Below are 24,162 nucleotides of genomic sequence, written 5' to 3' on the forward strand. Positions count from 1 at the left end.
AGTGTCACGTTATGGATTTTAGGACCATCCATCGTATACAGGAAAATATTCTCATATTCACTGCTATAAAATGTGAGGGCGTCTTGAGAATACAGAAATTGAATTTGCAAATTGGTTTGCGCACATGACGACAACGTTTGCGCTAGAAGTTGAGGCATGCGCAGAATCCAGCCTCTCCCTTACTCACAGAGAAATGGCTAAAATCTGTGCTTGAGCCCCCACTCCCTGTCGTAGGGCCTATAAATTATACCACACCACACGTGTACTCTGTTAATGGTCAGATCAATGCCTGCCCACGCCCACGCCCAGCGCTCCGGGCTCTTTATTCCTTTCCAAACGTGCCTTCCGTGTAGACGTAGGGCACGTCCACTGTGCGCACGCTCAGGGGGGGGGCTCATTACCTATCGCCTGGGACCCCCGTAACAGTGGTTGGGTCCAACTCCGGCAAACACTACATTCCTCCTTTACCCACAAATGCAAAAACCTTACAAACATGAGGCTTAGCGACAAAATATCTTTAAAGTCTCAAACGCAGTCTCTGCGGGTTTTTTTCTGAACAAACAAAAAGAAACAGTCTTACTTGCTCTTGTTGGAGGTACAGCTCACTTTCACATCGGCAGTCGACAGCGGGCCACAAAATCTCTGTACCTCTGGGATGGCTGCGGACAGGGGTGTAGATGGTACCTGCTCTAACTGCACCCTTCTGGAGGGGTTTGAAACATGTCCTCAGAACAGTCTGTATCCGCCACGCCTGGGCGGCTCTGTGTTCCTTGCGACTCCAGATCTCCGTGGGCTGGCGTGGCCGAAGTTCTCCCTGTGTTTTCTGTTCTGTGCGGAGTCTCTTCTTCCGTGGCTGTCTCTTCTTCCGTGGCTTCTCGAGGGCCTGGGGGTGACGCTGGGCGGCAGCCTCCTGGCTCGGGAAACTCTTCTTCTCCTCCATCTGGGACTTTCTTGAAAAATGATACATTTCTTGTGACCTCTTCTCCGTTCCTGACCTCTGTGATCAGCGTTCCGTTGATGTTCGTGACCGTCCAAGGGTCTAGCTCGAAAGGCAGGCGGAATTTTCCACCTGGGTGGCGGTCTTTCACAAGCACTCAGTCTCCAACTTGGATTGGGCTGTCGGCGGCTCTCCTCTTCCGAGATGCTTTGCGATTGGTTTTTGTTCTGTGTTCCATGGACCGGTTAGGCGGGGTTGGGGATGACGCCCACATGGGATGGTGTGGGATGGTGTCTGTGACTGCTCTGCCAAAACAGAGGCGGCTTGGAGGAACTCCTGTGGTGCAGTGGGGCGTCAGCCTGTATTCGCGTAGGAATTGATAGAGGGCTAGCTCTATGCCTTGGCCGTCCACCAGTGCGATCTGAATGGTCTTGTTAAGGTTTTTCATTAGCCTCTTGACTTCCCCGTTAGCTTGAGGCCACCTCGGGGTTATGCGTCGGTGCTTGATACGGTGGGATTGCAGGTAATCCGCTAACTCGGCGCCATTGAAAGGTGGACCATTGTCCGTGCGCAGTTCTCCAATGAGGCCATGGGTGGCAATTATCTTTTCCAGCTTGGGAACTATCTCAGCGGTAGTCGAGGACAGGATCTCCACCTCGGGGTATCGTGAGAAGTCATCCACCACCACCAACATGTACTTCCCCCCCGGGGAGACTGCCGAAATCTGTGCTGGCTCGCACCCATGGAGACGTCGGTCCTTCCTCGGTGATCACTGGCGCCGGAGGGTTGGGTAGGCTGGTCGCTAAACACGCCGGACATCGCTGGACGATGGTTTCCACTATTTTATCGAGGCCTGGGAACCAGAGTTTTCTCCGAAGACGGTTCTTTGACTTTACAATGCCTTGGTGCGCGCCATGGGCCAGGAGGGCTGCCTGTTGGGTGAGACAGTCAGGCAGCACCAGGCGGGGGCCTCTCAGGAGGCATCCTTCCTGAGACACGGACAGTTTGTTCCGGACTTGATGGAGCGCCTTTAGCGTTGCTTGGGCATCAGGTGTGCGGAATGACGACGGGCTTTGGAGTGGCTTCCAGTTGCCTGACGTGACGGTCTGGATGGCGATCTGTAGGCAGTCGTCCTCTTTGGTGGCTCGCGCTACTTCCTCTAGGGAGATTGGCAGAGGCCGTGACCTTTCTACGATCATCCTGGCATATTCCTCCGTGGTCGCGGCTTCTGCAGCTTCCAAGTCAGTGGCCGGGCGGGCGTGTCGCGACAAGAAGTCGGCTGGGTTTCGGGTGCCCGGTCGATACTCCACGGTGAGCTGGAATTCCTGGAGCTGGAGCACCCATTTTTCGATCCGAGGGGGAGGACGTGAGGAGGAACCTTGGAACAGCGGGACGAGAGGTTTGTGATCTGTGATTACCACAAAAGGGTGCCCATACAGATAAATTTGGAAGTGCCGGCACCCCCACAGGATGGCGATGGCCTCTCTTTCAATCTGCGAGTATCGCTGTTCCGTTGGAGTTAGGGTTCTGCTTGCATATGCGATGGGGGCCCATTCTCTGCATGCCTGTTGCTGGGTTAGCACGGCCCCTAGGCCCGTCGGGCTGGCATCCACGACCAGTTGTGATTCGTTTCAGGGATCGAAGTAGGCTAGGGTCGTGTCAGCTGAGAGTGCCGCCTTGGTCTTCTGGAATGACTCTTGCTGTTCCGGACCCCACTCCCAGGTGGCAGCAGCTTTTGTGAGGTCACGGAGGGGCCCGGTGAGGTCAGACAGATCCTTGATGAACCTCCTGCAGTAGGTGACCATCCCGAGGAAGCTGCGAACAGCTGTCACCGACGTGGGGGCGGGAGCCGCGTGGATGTCCTTGACCTTTTCTGGGTCCCGGCCTATTCCTTGGTCGGAAAACCTGTAGCCAAAAAAACTAATGTCCTTACGAAGGAAGTCGCATTTTTCTCGGTGGAGGGTCAACCCTCGCTCTTGAAGCCGGGTAAACACTGCCTGGAGGCATTGGATGTGTTCGTCCAAGGTAGGTGCGTGGACCAAAATGTCGTCGCTGACGTTTAAGACGCCGTCCAGCCCTTGCAGGACGTTCTGGATGATATTTTGAAACACCTCCGCTGCACTCGATATCCCGAAGTTGAGCCGGGTGTACCGCCAGAGGCCCGCATGCGTGGAGAAAGTGGTAATCGGGGGCGAATCAGGGTGTAGGGGAATCTGGTGGTACCCAGACCTCATGTCCATCTTTGAGAACCACTTTGAGCCAGACAGCTCTCCGACTATGTCGTCTATGGTTGGTGTCAGGTGGCACTCGCGCTTGATAGCAAGGTTTGGGATGTGCATGTCCACGCAGATCCGCACGGCGTCTGGCTGTTTCGGCTTCTTGGCCACCACGATGGGTGACACCCACGGGGTGGGCCCGCTTACCCTTTCGATGATTCCAGCTCGCTCGAGTACCCGCAGCTACGCTTCAACCTTTGGTCATAGGTGGAACGCAATGCGTCGGTGACGGAGGGCTACCGGGGCGACCGATTTGTCTATGTGGAGGTGGATGGCGGGTCCCTTCAAACAGCCGATCCCTTCGAACAGTGACGTGTGTTTTAGGACTAGATGGTCAAGGCTGCGGCTTGGACTGTGAGTGCGAAATGGATCAGCCCGAGATCTTGGGCTGTTCGGCAACCAAGCAGGAATCCCGATCCTTCTTGCGACACATAGATCTTGATTTGCAGGCGAGTGGCGTCGTGGGACAGATCCGTCCGGAACATCCCGCAGAGGCGTAGCGGGCGACTGGTGCCGTAGGCGTATACTTGTACCCTCGTGGGATGGAGTGTCGGGGCATTTTCTAGTGTCTGGTACACGCTGGCGGCCATCAGGTTGATTGACGCGCCTGTATCGATCAAGGCCGCCACTGCTTGGTCTCGCACGTTGACCGTGCACATGGGTTCTGCGGACGGTGTAGCTGCCAGGGTGTGAAGTACCCGCACGACATGGACGTAGGCTGCATCCGCTTCATCATCGTCCATATCACTGCTGGTAGATGTGCTGGGTAGCGGCTCTAACTGTCTTACCCTTCTGGGTGGGCCACTCTGTTTCTTCTTGGGTGCCGACAGACATACACTTGCGAAGTGGTTGGCCTTCCCACACACGCTGCAGACTTTGCCTTGTGCCGGGCATGCTCCTCTGTGGGACGTCGCGCCTCCGCACCACGCGCAGGCGCGGCCGGGGGGGGGGGGGGCTGAGCCAGTCTTGGGTTTCTCCGCCGGGGTTGCTTCATGTGGTTCTCGGTGGCATCGGTCTTGAGGGCGCACACTGGCTCTGTCTTGATTGCGACCGCCGGCTTTGGCTCCATGTGCGCGGCTCTAGCCTTAGATAACTCCTTTGACCGCCCTAGCACGAGGATGTCGCGCATGGGCATGTTGTCCGCCTCCAACACTCTCTCTCGCAGCTTCGAAGACGCACAGCCCTGGATGAACTGGGCGTGGATTTCGTCATCCACATCGGGGAGGGTGCACGTGCTGGCTAGCTTCTTCAACCGTGCGTAAAAGACGTCTACTCCTCCGGGAGTTGGCGGGCTTGGCGGAGTAGGAATCTTTCATAGTCAGCGCTAGCGAAAGGTTCAAAGTACGCCGTAATGGCGTCGCGCAATGTGGCATATGTTGTGGGCGGGCCAGTCTCGGTTACGTCTTTCGATATGTCGTGGATAGCTTCTCCTCCTAGGCTCAGCCGCGATTTCTGCCGCCACGAAGTAGTTCTCCAGTCGTTCTACCCACTTCTTCCACCGTGCAGCTTGTGACGGGGGGGTGCCGGTGACTGCGAACGGCTCCAGGGGAGGTACGTTGGCCATGGCCGTTGAGGATGTGCGCAGCAGCAGGGGGGGCCTCACCTTTACACCTGTGGGGGAGGTACCTCAGTCTTCCGGGCGTCGTGCGCTGGTCCCTAGGGCTGCCTCGATGTCCAGGGGCGTCCAGGTGAGTAGGGGAAGCGACCAGAGGCCTCCAAACGGACGAATTTGTATCTCACGCGAGATGCGTGAGAAATGGCAGGTCCGGACCTCGCGTTGCACGCGAGAAGCGTGAGGAATGGCAGGCAGGTCCCGTTGTTCCGCGGGTGCAGGCTCCGCTGGGACAGAAGCTTCCTGGGCAGGTAGGAGGCAGACGCTGGGGGCCGGAGGGGCTGCAATAAGCTCGGCCAGGCGGGGGAGGCAGGCAGCAAGTCCGGGCAGGGCATGCACAGCCTGGAGACGGCTGGGGCCACACGCGGGCGGGTGCACGGCCGCAGGAGGAGGGGAGTCGATCCGCTCCTTGGGCAAGAGCGTGAGGCGGCAGTGCACGCGATGGGGTGGCTAGACCACCTCGTCGCCAGTGTCGTGTTGCGGCCTAGGGCCTATAAATTATACCACACCACACGTGTACTCTGTTAATGGTCAGATCAATGCCTGCCCACGCCCAGCGCTCCGGGCTCTTTATTCCTTTCCAAACGTGCCTTCCGTGTGGACGTAGGGCACGTCCACTGTGCGCACGCTCAGGGGGGGGGCTCATTACCTATCGCCTGGGACCCCCTTAACAGTGGTTGGGTCCAACTCAGGCAAACAGTACACTCCCCTCCAACCCTCTCCTTCCTTTATTGGAGCACTTTATGGCAGTCCAGATCGGACAGAGGGCTGCCACAGCCAGGGGTAGTTGCAATACATGCCGTGGTCGAAGTGGGAGAAAAAAAGAAGGGGAACTGTGGGCGGGGATTCAGAGGGCGGGAATAACCCAGGGGTTGGGTCAGTTAGCGGAGTCAGAGGTGTGCCGAAAATTGTTGGAGTCCAGGAAGGAGGCAGCAAGTGCTTTTAAAACCATATTATACTTGCAAACACGACGCCCCCAACTGAAGTCAGCGCCAGCCGCGATCCATGCAGGTAACAGCGTTGGGGCGGTGGGGCTGGGTAAGGGGGGATTTTGAAGTATTTATTTAATTTTCCCTCTGCATCGTCCCTCGTAATCCCCCCTTACCCGGCCCCTCTGCCCCACCGCTGTTACCTGCACGGACCACGGCTGGTCAGCGCCTGGTGCGGTCGCACTGCCCAAGAGCCACCCTGCTCAAGGGTCCTGTGACCTCAGTGACTGAGTAACTGTCACTCTATGGTGTGTTGCTTCATAGGCCTGCCTGCAAGACTGGAGGTGAACTTCAGTATGAATTGTGGCAGACAGGCCTTCAAGGTTAACCCACACTTGCCACTGCTAGGGTCCACGTGCTGGTGCTAAGACACCAGGGCTTTTAAGATCTTGCGGGGCCTGCTAAGGTCTAGCATGGGAATGTGCTCCCTCAGGGGGAGTGGTCTAGTGGACTGGTCATGAAGGCTGAACCTAGTTCCCCAGTTCCAAATTCAGCAGCTCTGACCATAGTGCCACATCCTCTCCCCCACTGAACACCATACTGCCCCACCGAGGGAAACTTGCACTGCACTGACCCGCTAACACCTGGATTGACTCAATTCAAATTACGCACTAGACAAGAGAAATATGCTGCCTAGAAAAAAATTGACAACATCCTAGAAAAAGCAAACACTCATAGGGAACGCAAGATTAAGTAAAGCATGTGAAATGTAAGCAGGAACAACTTGGTTACCTTTTTCTTTTTACACTCATTATTCAGAAATTAGTGAGTGCTTTTGCCTGAGAAGTTAAGGCCACGACTACAGAGCCCAGAAGGGACCCACTTCAATGCCCATTGCTTATATCCTTACAAAGCGTGAGCAGTATGGTTTAAAAAGACCACATTTGTGAATACAGAGCCTCAGTATGCATTTTGTTTTCCAATTCACCCATCAACCAGGTATTTCAGTACCTCCAGGAACAGTGCACTTTCCCACCCAGGGAAAACAATTTGTTCAAAGAGCTAGGAGAAAACGAAAGTAGCGCTTCACTGGCAAACACTGTAAAGTGGTGCTAATGTGTTTAGGTGTGAATAAATCAATCTGGCCACTTTGCAACCACTCTGTCTTGCTTTAGTTAGTTAGTTATTTTTCATATTTTTAATGTTTTATTTCTCTCCACCCTGAGGCTGCACTTAGACATTGAATAATGTCAGAAAAAGACAACGTTTCCAGCAAAAGTGTTTTTCTGTTTTTGGATCCATTTCACAGGGGAGCAAATAAACGAAAGGAGGAAAGAGAAGGTAATACCTGTTTCTTGAAGTATCGCTTTTCACTAAATGAGGAGGAGCGAGACAGAAAGAGAGGGAAGAGGGGAAACAAGGGGGGGGGGGCAGCTGCCAGCAGTAGGAGAACTGGACACTGTCCTTGTGTTCTCTGCGCAAGAAGGAAAAGACAGAGTCCTTTTCCTTCTCTACCTGTTCCGCCCGACCTCAAAAGCCAAGCCTTAACTATCGGCCGTGGCAACTTCTGCCCTCCGGAAGGCATGTTTAAAATAAGAAAGTAGGGGAACGGACTCTATGTAATTAAAGAAGTAGGGGCACGCCATGCCCTGCCGAGCCTGCCCACTTCTACCATTGAATACATGTAGCTAAACAGTAACGCCTTCGGTCTTGATTTCAGACCCTGTATTCCACCTGCAGTACAGAGTTACACTCCCACTCTGAGGGTGAAAGTCAAATCTAGGCATTGACAAGTAGGGGCAAGTCCATAAATGTTAGTGCTCTCCCCAGGGCAATGCGAATGATAGGGCAGGAGTTAACTGACATCAAATGCTCTGCCCATCACGATGCCACTCTGCGGAGAGGAATCAATGGACAACAGAGCAGCTCCTGTGTGCATACATTTGGCCCCCTGTTCGGAGGGCCTGCAGACGGGGGGAGGGAGAGGCCCTTGGCTGTGGCCAGGCTCTGTGCCCAATGTCCCAAGCGCTTAACACCAGCTGTGCGTGGCCGTCTTCCACATGTATGATCTGGTTTGCCCTTGAGTCCTGACCCAACACTCTAGCTCCCATGTAATCACCACGGCTGCACGCACCAGGTTGGCCATATGCATAACTTCCTTGTGTCAAACCTTGCTGTGCACTGCCTTTGGCCAGTCATTGCTCCACTGATTAATGGACTTGCATGTGTTGAGTCAGGGGTAGCTAGCTGTTAGTTCAGGCCCTGTACCTGCCACTGCCACGGTCCCAGATGCTTATTGCCTTCATCAGTGCTTTATTGCCTTCATCAGTGCGTAGTAAGCGTGGGGCAAAGGGCCTGACCTGCAAAAAGGCCCAGTGACATCCTCTATGTGACTTGACCAGCTGCACATAGCCTTCAGGCACATGTATTGGCCTACTTGTTGATTGCAGTGGGCATCCTATGGTTACTGGTGAGAAATGATGGACTGGAATGTTACCCAAAGTGATCACCAGTGGCTGAGATTAATTTAAGCATTCCATCATCTTGTTGTTTGTGGTGGTGGGCTCTGGAAGCCTGGTCAGAAGCCAGGCCCTCGTACCAGCTCCCCTGCCTTGAAGCAGCTGTGAGCAGCGATTGGCCATGTACTGTTTTGTCTAGAAGCACGGCCTGGCCCATGTCTATGCCCTGAGCCATCCCAGGCTCCACAGTGTTTGATGTGAGTGGCCATAAATTTGCAATTCTAGTAGCAGATCCGCGGAACTGACATTGGATCCATGGTCCTGTGAGGAGAATCAGAGGCTTGTTTTTTTTTACCTTTGGGGTCTATAACTGCCCATCCAGCCATTTGTTCTCCCCCTGTCACTTTTTTCAGGATACCGGCTTTGGATCTAGGCATCCTGTAAGGACTTCCGGAATTAATAATTTCAGTTGCTACCCGTCAATCAGATCATTTATTTTTTCAAACCTAGAGTCCAACTTGGCCCAGATATACAAAAGTCCCTCTCCGTTAACCCTTTAAAGCCCTCCCAGCACGTTTGAATGCAAATTTCTTTAAAGCTTCTGAAGAGATTTCACCTATATATTACCTTTATTTAGTGTAGGGAGGTGCTGTGGCATTCAACCGCGAGTGGATCACGAAGCACCCACCATTTGTTAACAATGTTAAGAAATTGCATTTTACACTCTACAAATTTGCAAATCTGGTTTATGTTTGGCATTTTGATGTGTAGATTCTTTAGAAAACGGTATTTAACCAAAATAAGGAATGAAAGGGTTACATTTCTGGAGTAAGGTGAAATCACATTTAATCAAGCAAGAGTTAAATATGGCAGTTGATGCACTTTCTTCCATTGCGATTTACAAATGTGTGTTTTGTGCCTGGCGGGCATTGTAAATTATTATGGCATGTGTTGCGTACCATGACTCCCAAATTTGAGCCAAAATCAAACTTTATTTTAAATGTCGTTGATACCGTTGAGGGAGAGGTGTGGTGCAGCGGCCAGGCCGGCTGGCTCCGGCGCGCAGGGCTCACGGTTCAATTGCTGACGGCAGCTCAGCTCAGCACCCTGTGACTCTTGACGATAGCTCACTTAATCTCCCCGACGGCCCCCAGCGCATTGAGACCCTTAGGGGTGAGTAGTTTGCGCTTTACAAATACTGGATTTTGGACAAATATATATTACTCCTGTGTGCTCCTAAACCATCAAACAATGGAGCAGATTCTGATGGTTAGTGGATTCTGAAGTCCTTGAAACGACTGATGGTTTCTCTCTTAAAGTTGCACTAAGTGTGCGGTCTGTCTTTGAAAAGTAGGCAGAATGAAGAATTTTTTAATCAACATGTATAGTACGGGATGGTGGCAAAGACTATGAAAGTGGGAGCCCGGAAAGAGGAGGTTGAACTTAGACAAAAGATAGGGAAGAGAGAGTAGGCCGTCCAGGAGGGAATGGAAACAAACAGGGTCAGTTTCGGAGAAGTGAAATTTATTGTTGCATCAAATACCTTTGTAATCTTGGGCTTGTTAGAGAAAAATGCCCCTCCAGTGCAGAATAAGCCAGGACATGTGCACATTTGTTTGCACAACAACATTTTTAAATATTATGAATTTGTTTTTTTTAAATACAATAAAGCTTGAGCGGCGTGGCCATGCAAGATGGCCGGCAGGACTTCAGCTATCCCCTGTCTTTACTCTTCATCATCCTCCCCCAACAACAGCCTGATTGCTACCCGCTGGGAAGACTTGGCTTCGTAGAGACCTTCTGGGGAGGTTGGTGGCACTGGGGGATCATAGTCTGGCTCCTGTGCAGTGAATCATGGCCGGTGGCCTAGACTCATGAACGGGCCTTGATTGCAGATGGACTGCTGCCTGTGAGCTCACTCCAGCCACATCTGTACCCTTCAGCCCTGACAGCGAAGGTGGAATACTGCACCCAGGTGACGGAAAGCGGTGCTGGGGCCTTCCAGCGGGAGGTTCAGATGCTGCAGTGAGGGTGCCAAAAGACAGACTGTGGGGACAGATGGTGGAGTCAGCTCCCTGGGAACCAGACTGGTGTGGCAGCTTGGGCCATAGTCGCTGCAGGCCCAGCAGATGAGGGATCACGTGCACCTCCAGCCCCAGTCTCGAGGCTGGAGTGCCTGACTGCTGCTGGCCACGTGGTGAGGGAGTGGTAGAGACGGCAACTGGTTGGAGGCAGCAGTAGACGGAGGGAGCCGAGTTGCTCCATCCAGCTATTAACTGGCAGTAGTGGGTAATGGATGATTGATGCTGCTGCCTCTGTCCTTCCAGAAGGCTGCTGCCACCTGCCACTGAGGCCTGATTGTAGGGAAGCACCAAAGTCTCTCAGGATCAATGTCCCGGGGTGGAGCATGGCTACAAATATATGGAGACTCACCATGTGATGAACTCTGTTGAAGACTGTGCAAATGAACTTGCCTTGGTTGCGGTATACCCAGAGTAGGCAGTTGACATGTTGAGTTGGCTATCCACTAGAGGTGCTGCAGATGATGGGTTTTGAAACCTGTCTTTCAAGTTTTTTCATTCACAGGCCCCGCATCAAGAAATAGATCCAGGGGTATAGTGTCAGAGAGCTGGAATATCGTGCAGGGCACACATCAAGAATGCCCACTCTCACCATTTGCTCTAGCCCTAGAACTATTAGCCATCCTGTTCAGGAAAGACCTATTCTAGTGGGTTCGATACACAGTTCACATGGTGTCCTTGTATGCCAATGACACCCTCTTTTATCTTTCAGTACCTGGGCTCTCACTCTCAAAACGAATGCACCACTGGAAAAGTCTTGGTGTCCTCTCTGGCTTCAAGGTCAACAAGGACAAACCCATTCTTTTCTCCCTAGTGGGGTTGACACACTATGGGTGGGAGCAGATGACTGACCCAGGGCTATGGTGGGAGGCATCAGGGTTGCTTTGACTCCAGTTAGACAATAAACATGCAATATGGGAGGGTGCTGGACAGACTGCGCACCTCCATAAGGTTTTGGAATGCACTCCCACTGTCTATTATGGGTCAGGTGGAGCTGCAAAAACGGTCCTTTTGCCACGGTGTTTGTATCACTTGCAAAATGCTCAGTTCTCCCTGAGATCCAACTCTTTTAAGCAACTGAATAGCCTTCTGGTGTCTAGTGTGACAGAAAGATGCATCGCCATGGGATGATTGAGTAAACACCGCCTAACTGTCACTCGGTAGGTGAGAGACCCGCTTGAGTGTGCGCTGTCTGAAGAGACATACATTAAAATATGCAGAAGAGATGCCAAAGTAGCGAATGATTTGGCAATCTGGGCAGGAAGGCACCGCATGAAGTGACAGAGACTGTAATTGATGAATCGGAGTGCACACTTAGGCAAATGTTGTTGATCTGTACACCTCTAGCAGGGATTCTCCTAGTGAACAGATATGTGTCTTGAGATTACAGGATGTCAGATACTGCTGGTTTAGAGAGACTCGGTCCCTAAATTTTGTCAGCCCAAATCCGGCTAGCTCACAGTGCCTCACCTGAACTCCTAACCTTCCCAGAGTAGCAGGTGATATTGGCAAACCTAGAACATGACCCTCTAGTCTCGAAGGGAACAGTGGAAACAGATCGTTACCTTTCGTCTCAGTCATGCATGCCCGTAGTAAACAAAGGAAAGACATTATGGTAGTTTCAAGAAATGCATTGTAAACTTTCTTAATCTATTATGAAGCATATGTGCTTTGATAAGTAGGCAACTACAACTAAGCAATGTAATCAGCATTACTAGCAGGCTGTATACAATAAACAACCCCACCATGGCAAATTATTTATCCATCTATCCCTATTCGTATTGTGTAAGCAAAGGGATATATTAGTGATCTCTGGGATTAGCAACAGACCCCATACCTGGTGTATCTAAGTAGGTGGTCCGTATCATGAGTGTAAACACAGTTTACACAAGGCTGCATGTCAGGCTCTGCATGCATTCTTTCCAGGACGGGTCTCTGCCAGATTTCTCCTCTTTGCCCCTAAAGGGACAAATAAGTTTATATGCTAAAATTACAGTTTTGGAAAACTGCAGCTGTGCTACGGTGTTATGTCGAAAACGTTAGGCGCTGTTGCTGACGGGCAAAAGAAAACAGTACATTATGTATTCTAGGCGACCTTGTACTAAATGTGCAGCCCGACTCCCGAGAAGAATCACTGAATAACATGCAACATATACAACGTATTCCTGAAATAATGGCACAAAAACAAATGTGTAATATCTGGCTAAACTAAGGGAGAAACAAAGAGGGCCCAGGAGGAAAATCACTACACATCTCTATAGCATGATGAGAGTGTTTGGGCCCTGTTCAGTGTATTGGGCATTCCATGATTGTGTATGTATGCTAAAATGGGGTGGGGGGTATTAGGGAGGGATACAAGTTCATGCAACACCAATGTTGGGCAACTATAAAGCATGCATATTGTGTTCATTTTGTGTTTTATTGCAAACTGCATAAAAGTTTAATAAAAAATACAAAAAGGCTGGATGATGGCTACGCTGAATATCACAATTCATTAAGTCAAATCCAGCGAGTATAATCTCTCACACTTTATTCATTTTAAACTGAAGGTCACTTAGGTATTTTTAATAATTAATGAGTCCTGACTTGAAGAATATTTTGAGTTCCTATCACTATGTCTTCAGGAATAATTTAGGCACGATGGAGCAATGCCTAAATCTTAACCTATTGATTGGCCAGTATACTATCGCCAGGCGCTGCCTGCTTTATTGAGCATTTATGGACCTCTCAGTGCCTCTGATAGGGTAAACCACTCTAAGCTGGTGTACCTTCTACTGTATCTAAGTCTAGACACTGCATTAGTCACTTTTCATGATAATTTGCACAGTAATTTAACAGCGACCATGAGGTATGGGTTTAAAGGGAGGATTAACTGAATAATTCAGGCTTAAAAGTTTTTTTTTTGGCAAGGTTGTATATTGGCCCCTTTATTTTTTATTTTGTATATAAATGATACTCATTCTTTTTTGCTACAAAGGATCTTTTGTCCCAGTAGTTTACCCGGATTATGCCCAAGAGCATTAAGAAAGTTGATGGTATCATGTACTGACTTTATGTCCAACCTAGACTTAAGTACCAACTTTTCCAAATCACTGGTTATATCATGTGGCTGGTCAGTTCGAACCTAAACATGTGTAACATAGACATTAACATCACAGCCGTACTGGGAACGCAAACCAGCCCTGGCAATTCACTCGGACCCGGGGGGTGGGGGCGGTGCTGATGGAAACATGGCTGCTGATACACTGCTGCAGCCTTTGTTACAGGGGGCTGAAATTGCAGCGCTGCTGCAAAACAGTCCCCCAGTAACAAAAACGGCCCCCATCAGTCCCGAACCGGTCCCCACCGTTTCCGGCCCACCGGGAAAAAGCTTGGTGCCAGTCCTGCCCAAGATAACATCTTTGAAAATGTCCATAGCTTTCCCTGTTTGGGTATTTAATTTGACGCCTCTTCTTCATGGATGCTTAACATTTCTGCTCGGCAGCAGAAATCTGATCAGTCTATGGGCGCCCACCTTAAACTGCCATCTTAGCTGTGGTGAATCCCATTGCCGCCATGCTTGAGATCCATAAGTGCTGATGTTTACGCATTGGGGCTATGGTGATCTACATTCTTTACAAATTGCTGAAAAACGTTTTTTTAAACGTCTTTTGTCTGTGCCACCACATACTGCGCACCATCTCTGCCATGCAGATCTTGGAATTAATTCTCATGAGGACAATATTAAATTGGGACCATTACCGTTGTAGATCTGTCTTTTATTACAACCTCATACACACCTTCCTTAGTCAATTATAATGGATATGTAACCTGTGGCAAAGGGCTTTATATCCACTGGCTGATGTACCTGAAGCGAATTTTGCAAAGCTGGGCCATTCGTCCGTTTTGAAAGAGGACAAAGCGACATTCTTGGACCATTTACATTTTCAGAGCGAAGACATTGAACTGAAAAAATCAAATCAACTAAGAGGCAACACATGATGTTACAGTCGTGTTGCAGCAGTGAGCCTTATCTGGAGTTGGTACTGAACTTGGGAGCTAGCAATACTCTTCCAATTTAGGTCTGGCACTAGGAGCTTATCCAGAGCCGGACTGGCCGTAGCGGGCACTGGGCGTTTTCCCGGTGAGTGGGAAGGGTGGGGGCCGGTTTCTGAGCTGTGGGGGGTGGTTTTGCAGCAATGCTGCAATATTGGCCCCCTGTAACAAAAGCTACAGCAGTGCTAAAGCGGTCAGCAGTACTTCTCATTAGCATAATCCCCTCCTCCCACCCCGTGGTTGGTCCAGCTGTATTGCCAGGGCTGGTTTGGTTTCCCAGTCCGGCCCTGAGCTTATTGTGTTTCCCTCCAGGACAATACAGCCTGGCACTTCCAGCCAGACATTGCTGCACTTTACCTTTTTTGTACATTTTATATATCTTTCACTATGCATGTTTTTTATTAACTCAATTGGGAAAGTACAAAATTGCAATTTTATATTATACTTTCAGGTGAATAGTCGGTTTTGATGTGGGCTCATTTTTAAAATCCGCAATAGGTTATCATAACTCAATGTTTTAATGTACACGCTTTTATGCCATCTATTTGCAGTTTTTTGTGTGTCCGACACGTGAAATAACATGTATTATTGATTGATTGCATACATGAGTGCAGCTGTACACCGCTGAATGAAAGGAAGGTGTTTGATGCAGAGATTTTAGGGACCCTGCTTCTCTTGTATGTAACGCTTCCTTTTAGAGCCAATAGGCCTGTTATTGGTCATGTTAGTAAGTAGTGCATCACACAGTGTTTGTAATAACTCGCCTCCAACACAGGGCACGGGCTGTCGGCAGGGGCGTGGCTTGGTCAGTAAGATTGGGGATGGGAGATGAATTTCAGATTTCCCAACAATCACTTTTGCATATAATGTTAAAATACATCATTTGGCAAGCAGGGCGCATGAAAGGGGTTTAAGGGGAACTCGGGTTAGTAGGAGTACTGAGAGAAAAACAATATTTAGTAAAATAACCAACATTTATGTGGACTTTTATAACAGAGATGCAAGAGAGCTAGTATGTTTTTGTCAGGGTGTGCATTCAGATATCCCAGTTGAAATCCGACAGACACCTCACCATACCCTACTGAAAGCACCTGCACCAGGGCTGGACTGGCTGTAGCTGGCACCGGGCATTTTCCCGGTGGGCCGGACGGATGAGGGCCGTTTTTTGACCCATGGGGGCCAGTTTTGTAGCAGAAGCGGCAGTGGTACTTGACACTAGTACCCTCCCAAGGGACGGCGCTTCTGAGCAGCATCCCCACGCCCCATGGGGACAGTCAAGCGGAGTTGCCAGGGCTGGTTTCTGTTCCCAGTCTGGCCGTGCCTGAACGCAACTATTAATCAGAACAAAATACATTTATTAGGGGGTTGTAGCACCCCAAGCACCCCCCCCCCCCCCCCCTCACAAGCTACGTCCTTTGCTGTTGGGTTACTACAGAGATGACTGACACTGAGTGACAGATACTAATGCTGGAAAACCATTTGATCCGCAGCTGCGACATGCGGAAAGTATTTTAAGCATTTACACAATTTAGCATTCCAAACAGCCTGAGAAAAATATTTGAAGCACTGCATAATAATTACGCGTGGTCTTGCCTGGGGTAACAGATTTGAGCGATTTCTGGGACAGCACACATCTGTTGAGGAACAATTACAGTGACATGCTGGTGAGATAGTGTTTATCAGATAAGAAAGGAAAGTGCTGAAGGATTAAGGAGCACTTAGCAAGTACACTTCAGTATGGCCATGAATGCTACATCACTGTTCGCATACCACAGGGAAGGACAGATAGAAGGATTATGTCAAGAAAAAAAGAATAACAGTGAAAATGGGCAGGATGGTAAGAATCATGGGGAAAATGCATTTCTGTATTGTGAAAATCCAATACAAGGAGGTGCTCGGTATACAGAAATCCCCCTGCACTTGAGTTCTGCCGTCAGTTCCATGAACATTGTGAGGTCGTTTTCTAAACATTTGATTTAAAACTGGTAAATCCTGGAAAATGTCAACTAAATAATTCATCATATATCGGGTGGGATACAGGGGGCACTCGGGATGCTGTATTTCTTTTTGACTCTTGAGTCGTAATAATGCACATTTTCGCAAAATGAAAGGAAATCAAGATACCCCAATTCTACACCAGTTTTGGTGCCTGCATACTAGGAAACAGAGCAAACACCACTTAATGTAAATTAAGGTTCTGTGACAGATGAGGCTAGTTTTATAGAAACACCTGTCTATTCCCTTTTTTTCCTATCAATACAAAAAAATAGAGCAAACAAATGTGCTCCTTTTTTAAAAATGGTCAGGATCTGTTAAAATTTCAATTAGAAGTGTCAAATTATTTAAAAACAAAAATGTGTTGCATGTGTTCTGCAACATGCATCCATATTACAAATTATTTCTGTAATATCGATGTGGGCTCCATTCCATTTTGGTGAAGTAGAAAAACAGTTCACATATATTTGCCTTGTCTTTTGACCAGTACAAAAGGTCTGTACGATCGGCCTGGACCTATATAATGCATGTGCTGCTGGCAGTGGTAATTGATCATTAATCAAATGACCTAAGGAAAGTCCATGAAGGATGGTGAACGTCACTGATGGTTCTACTTCCTGCATCTAATATCACAAGGTACCAGACCTGGCCTTCTTGCAAACCTAGTTCCTCTCTGCGGAAAGGGTGATGGCCAGCAATGTGCAATTGTTTGGATAATTCTCATGTTGTGCTAATGTGCAAAGCTGCTCACCCAGGTTATGAGAACATATCTGGTGGAGTGGGTTGCAGAATATTACTTAACGCCTAAGACGCACCCTGAACGTCATACAGAAATGTTCAGTATGCACAACGCAGTGGGCCCGCTCATGTCTTTTCTCCTGGTGATATCCCACTGTTTTATTCAATGTGGGCTTCTCTGTTGCTTCAAGTCAAGTCAGTTGGGTGAACTATGGGCCAAAATGAGCATGTGCGGAGCCCCAGGTTTAATTGTGATTATGGTTAATATTTAGGGCCCAGGTATGAAGGGGTGAAAGAATCAGTTTACGGCAGGAGAGGTGTCGGACAGGAAGGAATAATCACTCTTCATTAATTTACTATCCCTATTATGACTGCTAATGGGCAACTGGGTTCTCAAGGAAATTGACCCAAAGACTCATCCTCAACATTACATCAGATGAGAACCCAAGTTACCATATCTATCAGTGAGCAGCCTTTCTGGGTGTTTTAGAGTTGTGGATCTCCAGTCAGTGTTAGAAGAAATAATGGCTTAGGCCTTACGCCTTAACATGCAATAACAATGTGTTTCAGACTAAGCCAAGTATCCAACGTATTTGGCCGTGTTGTAAACCACTGGATCCATGCTGTAATTCAGCTGAGCGTCATAGACTGTCCTTGCTGTACAATGGGGACAACTAAAACCTAAATCAAGCAGCGTTATGCTTCTCAGTGATAACAAAGGACATGCACCAACTGTATATGTTTTATTAAAAAATGTAGATGGACTAGGAGTAATGAAGTTATAGATTGAATGAATCTTATTAATTTATTACATATTTTTATGAATATAAATTGATATAAGTAGTAATTGTAATGACTTTTTGTATATCACTATTATTTTGCATGTTTTTAAAATTACTTGTATGAATAAGAAAAATGTGTCTTTGACAGCTAGAATTTCATATACAGTGTGCCTCTTTTTGACATATCTAAAATGAGATTATCTTTCAGATTTTAAGTGGACACTATTTACTTTCTGTTCTTATATCCATTTAAAGTTAGATATATCAGATGCAATCTGAACATGACAATATATGAAATAGTTTAGAGAGTAATCTACTGGTGTATTGTTTGGATAATAATGTTGGTACCAAAGTGTGCTCAAAAGTGTTAATAGTAAACGTACATACATATTTGACTTGAAAATTGTTTACAGGCTGATTAAATTGTACTGATATTTTGATCATAATAATCATAATAGCTACTCACAAGTTTAGAATTATCCAACTTTCCTCAATGGGATATCAGTGTAATGTTAAATTAATGGATTGAGACTATCTATGATGAACTCACTTGTCTATTGACTTTTTCATTTTAGGGGTGATGGCAAAACATGGACTCCAGACCCCACAGAAGACCGAAGGATGCAGTCTCGCAAATACAGCATTGATTCAGAAGTATGTCTTGATGAAATAACGTTTTGTGCTGTGTCTATACAGGGAACTGTTATTGCGTATAGCTAACTAGTTTATTCAGTTATTTTGTACAGTATGCACCACAGTGTTATTCATCTCAGCTGATACTCGGCTGATTCTCACTTTGATCACATCATACTGTGTGCAATCCGCTGCATTATTTATAGTACATTAAACTGATTACCTCAGGCAGGACATAATATACCATCTTTGTACTGTGAGATCTTTACTCTTAACAGTTGCGAGCCATTTAGATTCCCTCACAGGGAGAGACATGTGTAGAAGGTAGGCTCAGCTATTGAGAAAATAGGACTGTTGTAGAATTCTGCAGGAGGCTGTATTTTATGAGCAGAGAAGGCTGTTTATTGGCTTCCTCCTGGATAGCGTGGGTTCAGCACTTTTTACAGACAGTATTTAAAATCTTTCAATGTCTTACACAGAATGGACAGAATCTTATTAAACTAAAAAGGCATCCTATACCTCATTTTAAAATCCAATGAAAGATGGGTAATCTACAGCAAAACAGTGCCTTAATATAATTTATTATTTAATTTCTATTTTTGCGTAAATCAACACAAATCAAATCAATCTTGAACTTGGTTTGTAATTTAACAGACAGATTGCATAACAAGTTCTCGGGTCGTTAACCTAGTGGCATGATTTCTTTTCTTTGACGACAACCATTGACTTTCTGGTGAAGAGTTTTATAGTCTTACTATAATCCATATGGCAGCAAATCGTTTTGACATTTACTATACTTTTGCTTTGAATGGGATGGCAAGTGACATTTTCTCTAGGACTAGCATGGGAAATAATTTAATACACAGTCTAGTCACTTATGCAACAGAAGGGGCTTTTGAAGATGATTTTGAGGTTCCGATTTCAATTTGTTTATTGAATATTGGCACTTAATTTTTTTGACTGACATTGATTCAGTTTTATATCGATTCAATGAAAGGAATCTGTGGGCCATACAAGATTCAATATATGCGTTATGATTATTGACCTAGTTTAAGGTGCAATATTTGTGAGATATTTGCAGTTTTATAATGTCTAGAAATGCATCAAGAAAATAAATAGTGAAGTGAGCAAACTACTCTAGGCATTTAAGTTAATGACTGATTGGTTAAACTTCTTTGGGAACCCTAAAAGCAATGCACGCATTTGTAGACATGTTCTTCAAATTTTACTCACTGACTAGCTTTGGTGAGGAAGGTCACATTACAAGCCTGTGAAAGTCCTGCTTCTGGTCCTCTTTATTATATTCAGTATATTAATTTATATTGTTCTAGACAAAAGTCTTAATCTCAACCTTTAATCAATTCTATGGTCAAAAGCATACAACTCCAATTGCGACTTTTGTTGTGAATCCATCAGCTCAACCCATCACAAAAATTCAAAATCCTTTTCCAATTACTGGTGCTGTCTAAAACTGACTAGTACCACTCGCCCAAGTTTGAAGGCAGCGTCTCGATTTGTCAATTGAAGCAGAAGAATAGATCACATTTTACTTATACTACCTAAGCTTCAGTAGCTCCCCATTGAAGGTAGATCTTTAAACAAGACCATTTTTCTCACGCACAAAGTTACTCCTTAAACTCTCCTTTTTAGGTCTCGCCTGAGCCTGCGCATGTGCTGCTCTGGCGAGACTTTTAGTAAGTGGGCTTCAGAAAATGGTACCACACGCTTTTGCTTGTGACCTAGAGCTTGCGGTTATGCGCGCAGGCGCGCGCTTATGAGCAGAGGCGCCATCTGACTTTCCTCTCTCGTCAGCAGCGCATGTCTTGTTGATGTTATCTGAGGGGGCGTGCCTGGTGTCTTCAACCACAGGGGTTTTACAAACTGTGCAATGCCGAGAGCTTGTTGTTTACAGACAACACCCCAGCTGCTTTTGACCCACCACGTCCTTCTCCCTGCTCTGTTGTTTTACCCACCCCCCTGCTTCAGCCATGTCCTGCACCCTCACTCGTGTACCCGAAGGCATTGGAGTGCTTTACATGAGCACCATGTACATTACACTGACACTTTAACTTTTTCCCCTTTTTTTTCGATTACACTGGGGAGATTAAGTGATTTGCCCAGGATCACGGCATATCGAGCCAACGCCGAGAGTTGAATCCAGTTCCAGGGTCAGCAGCTCTACCTTAGACATGCATTCGTTGTGTTAACCCACTAGCTTGCCGCCATGGTTTTTAACAAGCCCCCCTGCTTTTAAAACACCACCTCATCCTGCTCCCTGCAGTGGCATAACGAAATTTGAGCCCCCCTCCCTTTGCAAACTACAGGGTCAGAGGTGGGCTTTTATCCGCCACCGGCTCTCTGTTGATTTACCCACCCCTCATCTCAAAACATGCATAAGTCATAGAAAAGCGCCTACGCGCATAATCCGAAAATCTGTATTCCCAGAATACTTCAAAACAATAGTAATACAAGCATTGATAAAGCCGATCGATCTCACATAGGGGAAAGCTAATGGCTTTGCCAATGCTTCTTTCCATATAGGACACTTTTATACATATCCTACTTGCTTGATTTCCAATAATGTTTTTTGACTCACCTCTTGAAATTATTTTTCAAAGTTTGCTTCAAATATTTTGAAATGATGATAGGGTTTTCAAACGTTGTTTGTGACTACTGGCTTCCTATTCTAATTTCTGTGCTTTTTGTGTCCATACAAGTTTTCAGTTTAAAACAAACCCATGCACTCCCTCTTCTGTACCAAGGTTACACAGTTGACACAACTTCTGTCTTGACACTATAAAATCCCTTTTTGCGCTCTACAGAACTGTAATGAACAAAGTCTAAGGACAAGAGAGTTTGCAGTTTGGTTTTAGCATGCACTTTATGAAAAGCTGAATATTGTATAAGGTTTTTGTGTGGTCCCCTCAGTGCTTAATTTTAGCCGGTGGTTTCTGGTGCTTGGCACCCGCACTTAATTGTTTCCAGTGCTCGACACTGCCGCTTAATTGTCGACATCGCACTTATGACAGTCTGCCACATGGTGGCACTGCTCATCTAATTTTGAGATGAGCAGAACAATAGTTTTTTATTAATACAGTGTACTTTAAAAAAAATTACTAATACCTGTCTCCCCAGCTATTCCTTTACCTCTGGGGACCTGGAATAATCTGCACTTACGCACTTTCAGGCGAGAGAGGCGGTTAGTAGTTGTTTTGGTACTGCCATTGGCAGCGATAACAGGGGCAACGGGGGGTGCAAGCTGCAGTCGCCTCCTGTTGAGTACCCTGGCACTTATTATTTTGAAAATTAAGCACTGGGCCCCTTGCTGTCTGCTTACCTATTTTCATACAGGTCCTTGGTCCAGCCCACCAGCTCCCTTCCCTTGAGCCTCTCTGCACCTTGCCCTTTTCTGAAAAGAACAGTCATGCCAGGTTTCTTCACATGAGTGGTGTTTATTAAAGACAGAGAGCACCTGCCTCCTCACTGACCACAACTACCATTCTCTCTAACCTGTTCTGCAATCTAAAGCCCAATTACATTACATGTGTGCAATTTAAGGCCTTGCATATATGAGAACATAACTTTTCTTCCCCTCGTGAACGGTAACACATAAAACTATATACAACATCGCACGATAATATTCTTATAAAGATATCATTTTTATATGTTAAGACTCACATAAGCACAACATATAGTCATGGAAAATCTATTGAATACCTGACTGCAGTTTCCTTACCTGTGACTATCCCCAGGCGTCTAACTAAATATGGGCCCGTTACAACGCCAAAAACGGCATCCTGGTGATGTGATTGGACCCATAGTATACTTCCATCTGAAATAAATCAGCTTTAAAGCCTTGTCACACCGGTGACAGGCAAATGTCTAAGACAGACCCACATAAGGACTTGGGTCCTGTCACAACTCTTGTTCCAACCGTCAAGGCAAGTTTTCAAAAGCAATGAAGGAAAGACTAATGAAGCTCTTCATGTCCTGAACCGAAGAAGACCGAAATTCACAAAAATACTCCAGATCGAAGACCTATTCCCACTTTTGCGTAAGTCGCTTCAATGAAATCATTACAAGACAAGAAGCATCACAAGAAAAACAAGCATTTGCAATGCAATAGGTCTCACATTTATTTGAGTTTAATCTGTTGGCATTGTAAATGCCAACAGATTAAACTCGCAACAAATATAAAAGGCATTGTCATTTGCAATGTCAATAGCTCAAACTCGCGTAAATGCGAGACCTATTGCATTGTAAATGCTTGTTTTACTTATGTACCACGATGAGGCTGTTAGGATTCCAGCGTTCTCTTCACTCAGTGCAGAAATGTGTCTCCTAGAAACACCATGTTTCTGAAAAGAGTGCACATTAGTCCAATATTTCCCAGGCAGTGGGACTAGAATGTGTGACTAATTTCCGCTAGCAGAATGAACCACTAAGCCCCAGCTTTATTAAAATAATAACCTAAACTTTATTTTCCAGAGAAGCTCTATTCAGACTCAGTTGACTGTTTCCTTTGATCTTTGAAACTCACACTTCTTTTGTCCCTCCATCTCAATCTTGTGTCAGTTTCCTTTGTCAGTGACATCCCCTACCTTCCTCTCCTTCTTTCTCTTTTGTTCTCACAGGATGCTCCTGAAGATACTTCTTGCTTTGCTTCATGGAAGTCTCCTACTATTGGTACAAGCTGTCATAGTCCGTCTCTTAGGTTCATTTACATGCTGAAGTCTCTAGTACCCAGTCGGTGGAAATATATATAGTCAGTTTTAATAGGCTTTTTTCTCCACAATGTATGTTTATTAATTTTTTATGGTGCTGTTTTGAATTACTCCACGTTTATCATAATGTTACTTTGTTATTACTTTCTACCATGGCACTTACTAAGGTAATTTGTCCCTTTATTTTAAAGCACTGTAATGCTTCTGGGTATGTTCGTGCAGTATACATTCAAACATTACTGCGGGAAGATAAAGCAAAATGAACACGATTGAGATGCCCAGGAGGATTAAATAAATGAAGAACCCTCCAAGCGAATCATGGCAAACCAGAAGGAATGCTGTTTTAGTAGAATAATCAGGGTGAAACTTGACTGATTTGGGTCAATTACATTATCAGTCTTCAAGGCTGGCTTGTATCTAAATTACTGTTGATAATTCTAGCATTTTTACTAATATCAGCATTGTTTGAGTGGTATTTGTTGACCTGGGCGGGGTCAAAGTAGCCTTATTTTGTAACGGGACTGGCATACATTTTAAAATATCCAGATGAACAATTTCTGAATATCCAGATGAGATCATCCAGATTCCCTTAGAATACCTTCCGAAGGAATGCATCGATGAAATGTGTCATTTTATTTAGAGTTTGGCAACCTGGCTTCCAGGACATGCAGAGGAATGTCCTCTGGTACCCATGCAGAAGACCCTGCTTCAGATTTAGAAGTCTTCACCAGGCAGGGATCATTTTTTTGCTTTCCTGTTTGTGATCAACAGGCTTTCTCTGTTGGTCACAAACAGGCAAAAGTGCATCAGTCCATCCACCCTCAAATGGCAGACAGTCTGAGGTACTTTGACCAATGGCCTAACATCTGTTTGGATGCTGGTCTGCAGTTTTGGCCAGCTTTGCCAGAAGGCGGCACCGCTGGCTGAGAGACGGCAGTTCATCCCACTCTGAATAGAATAG

At 46.7% G+C, this 24,162-nt stretch overlaps 1 protein-coding gene across 2 annotated transcripts in view; it reads left to right on the forward strand.

Annotated features, from left to right (window-relative positions):
* PDLIM4 (PDZ and LIM domain 4) overlaps positions 1–24,162 on the forward strand; it is a 598,403-nt gene that overhangs the window by 247,697 nt on the left and 326,544 nt on the right. For both annotated transcript variants that reach the window (XM_085618051.1, XM_085618050.1), the window contains exon 3: positions 18,420–18,498. In XM_085618051.1, coding sequence (XP_085474177.1) covers positions 18,420–18,498 — 79 coding nt within the window. The remainder of the gene's footprint in view (positions 1–18,419; positions 18,499–24,162) is intronic.

This window comes from Triturus cristatus, chromosome 7 (genome assembly GCF_964204655.1).
Source record: "Triturus cristatus chromosome 7, aTriCri1.1, whole genome shotgun sequence".
NCBI classification, from domain to species: Eukaryota; Metazoa; Chordata; class Amphibia; order Caudata; family Salamandridae; genus Triturus; species Triturus cristatus.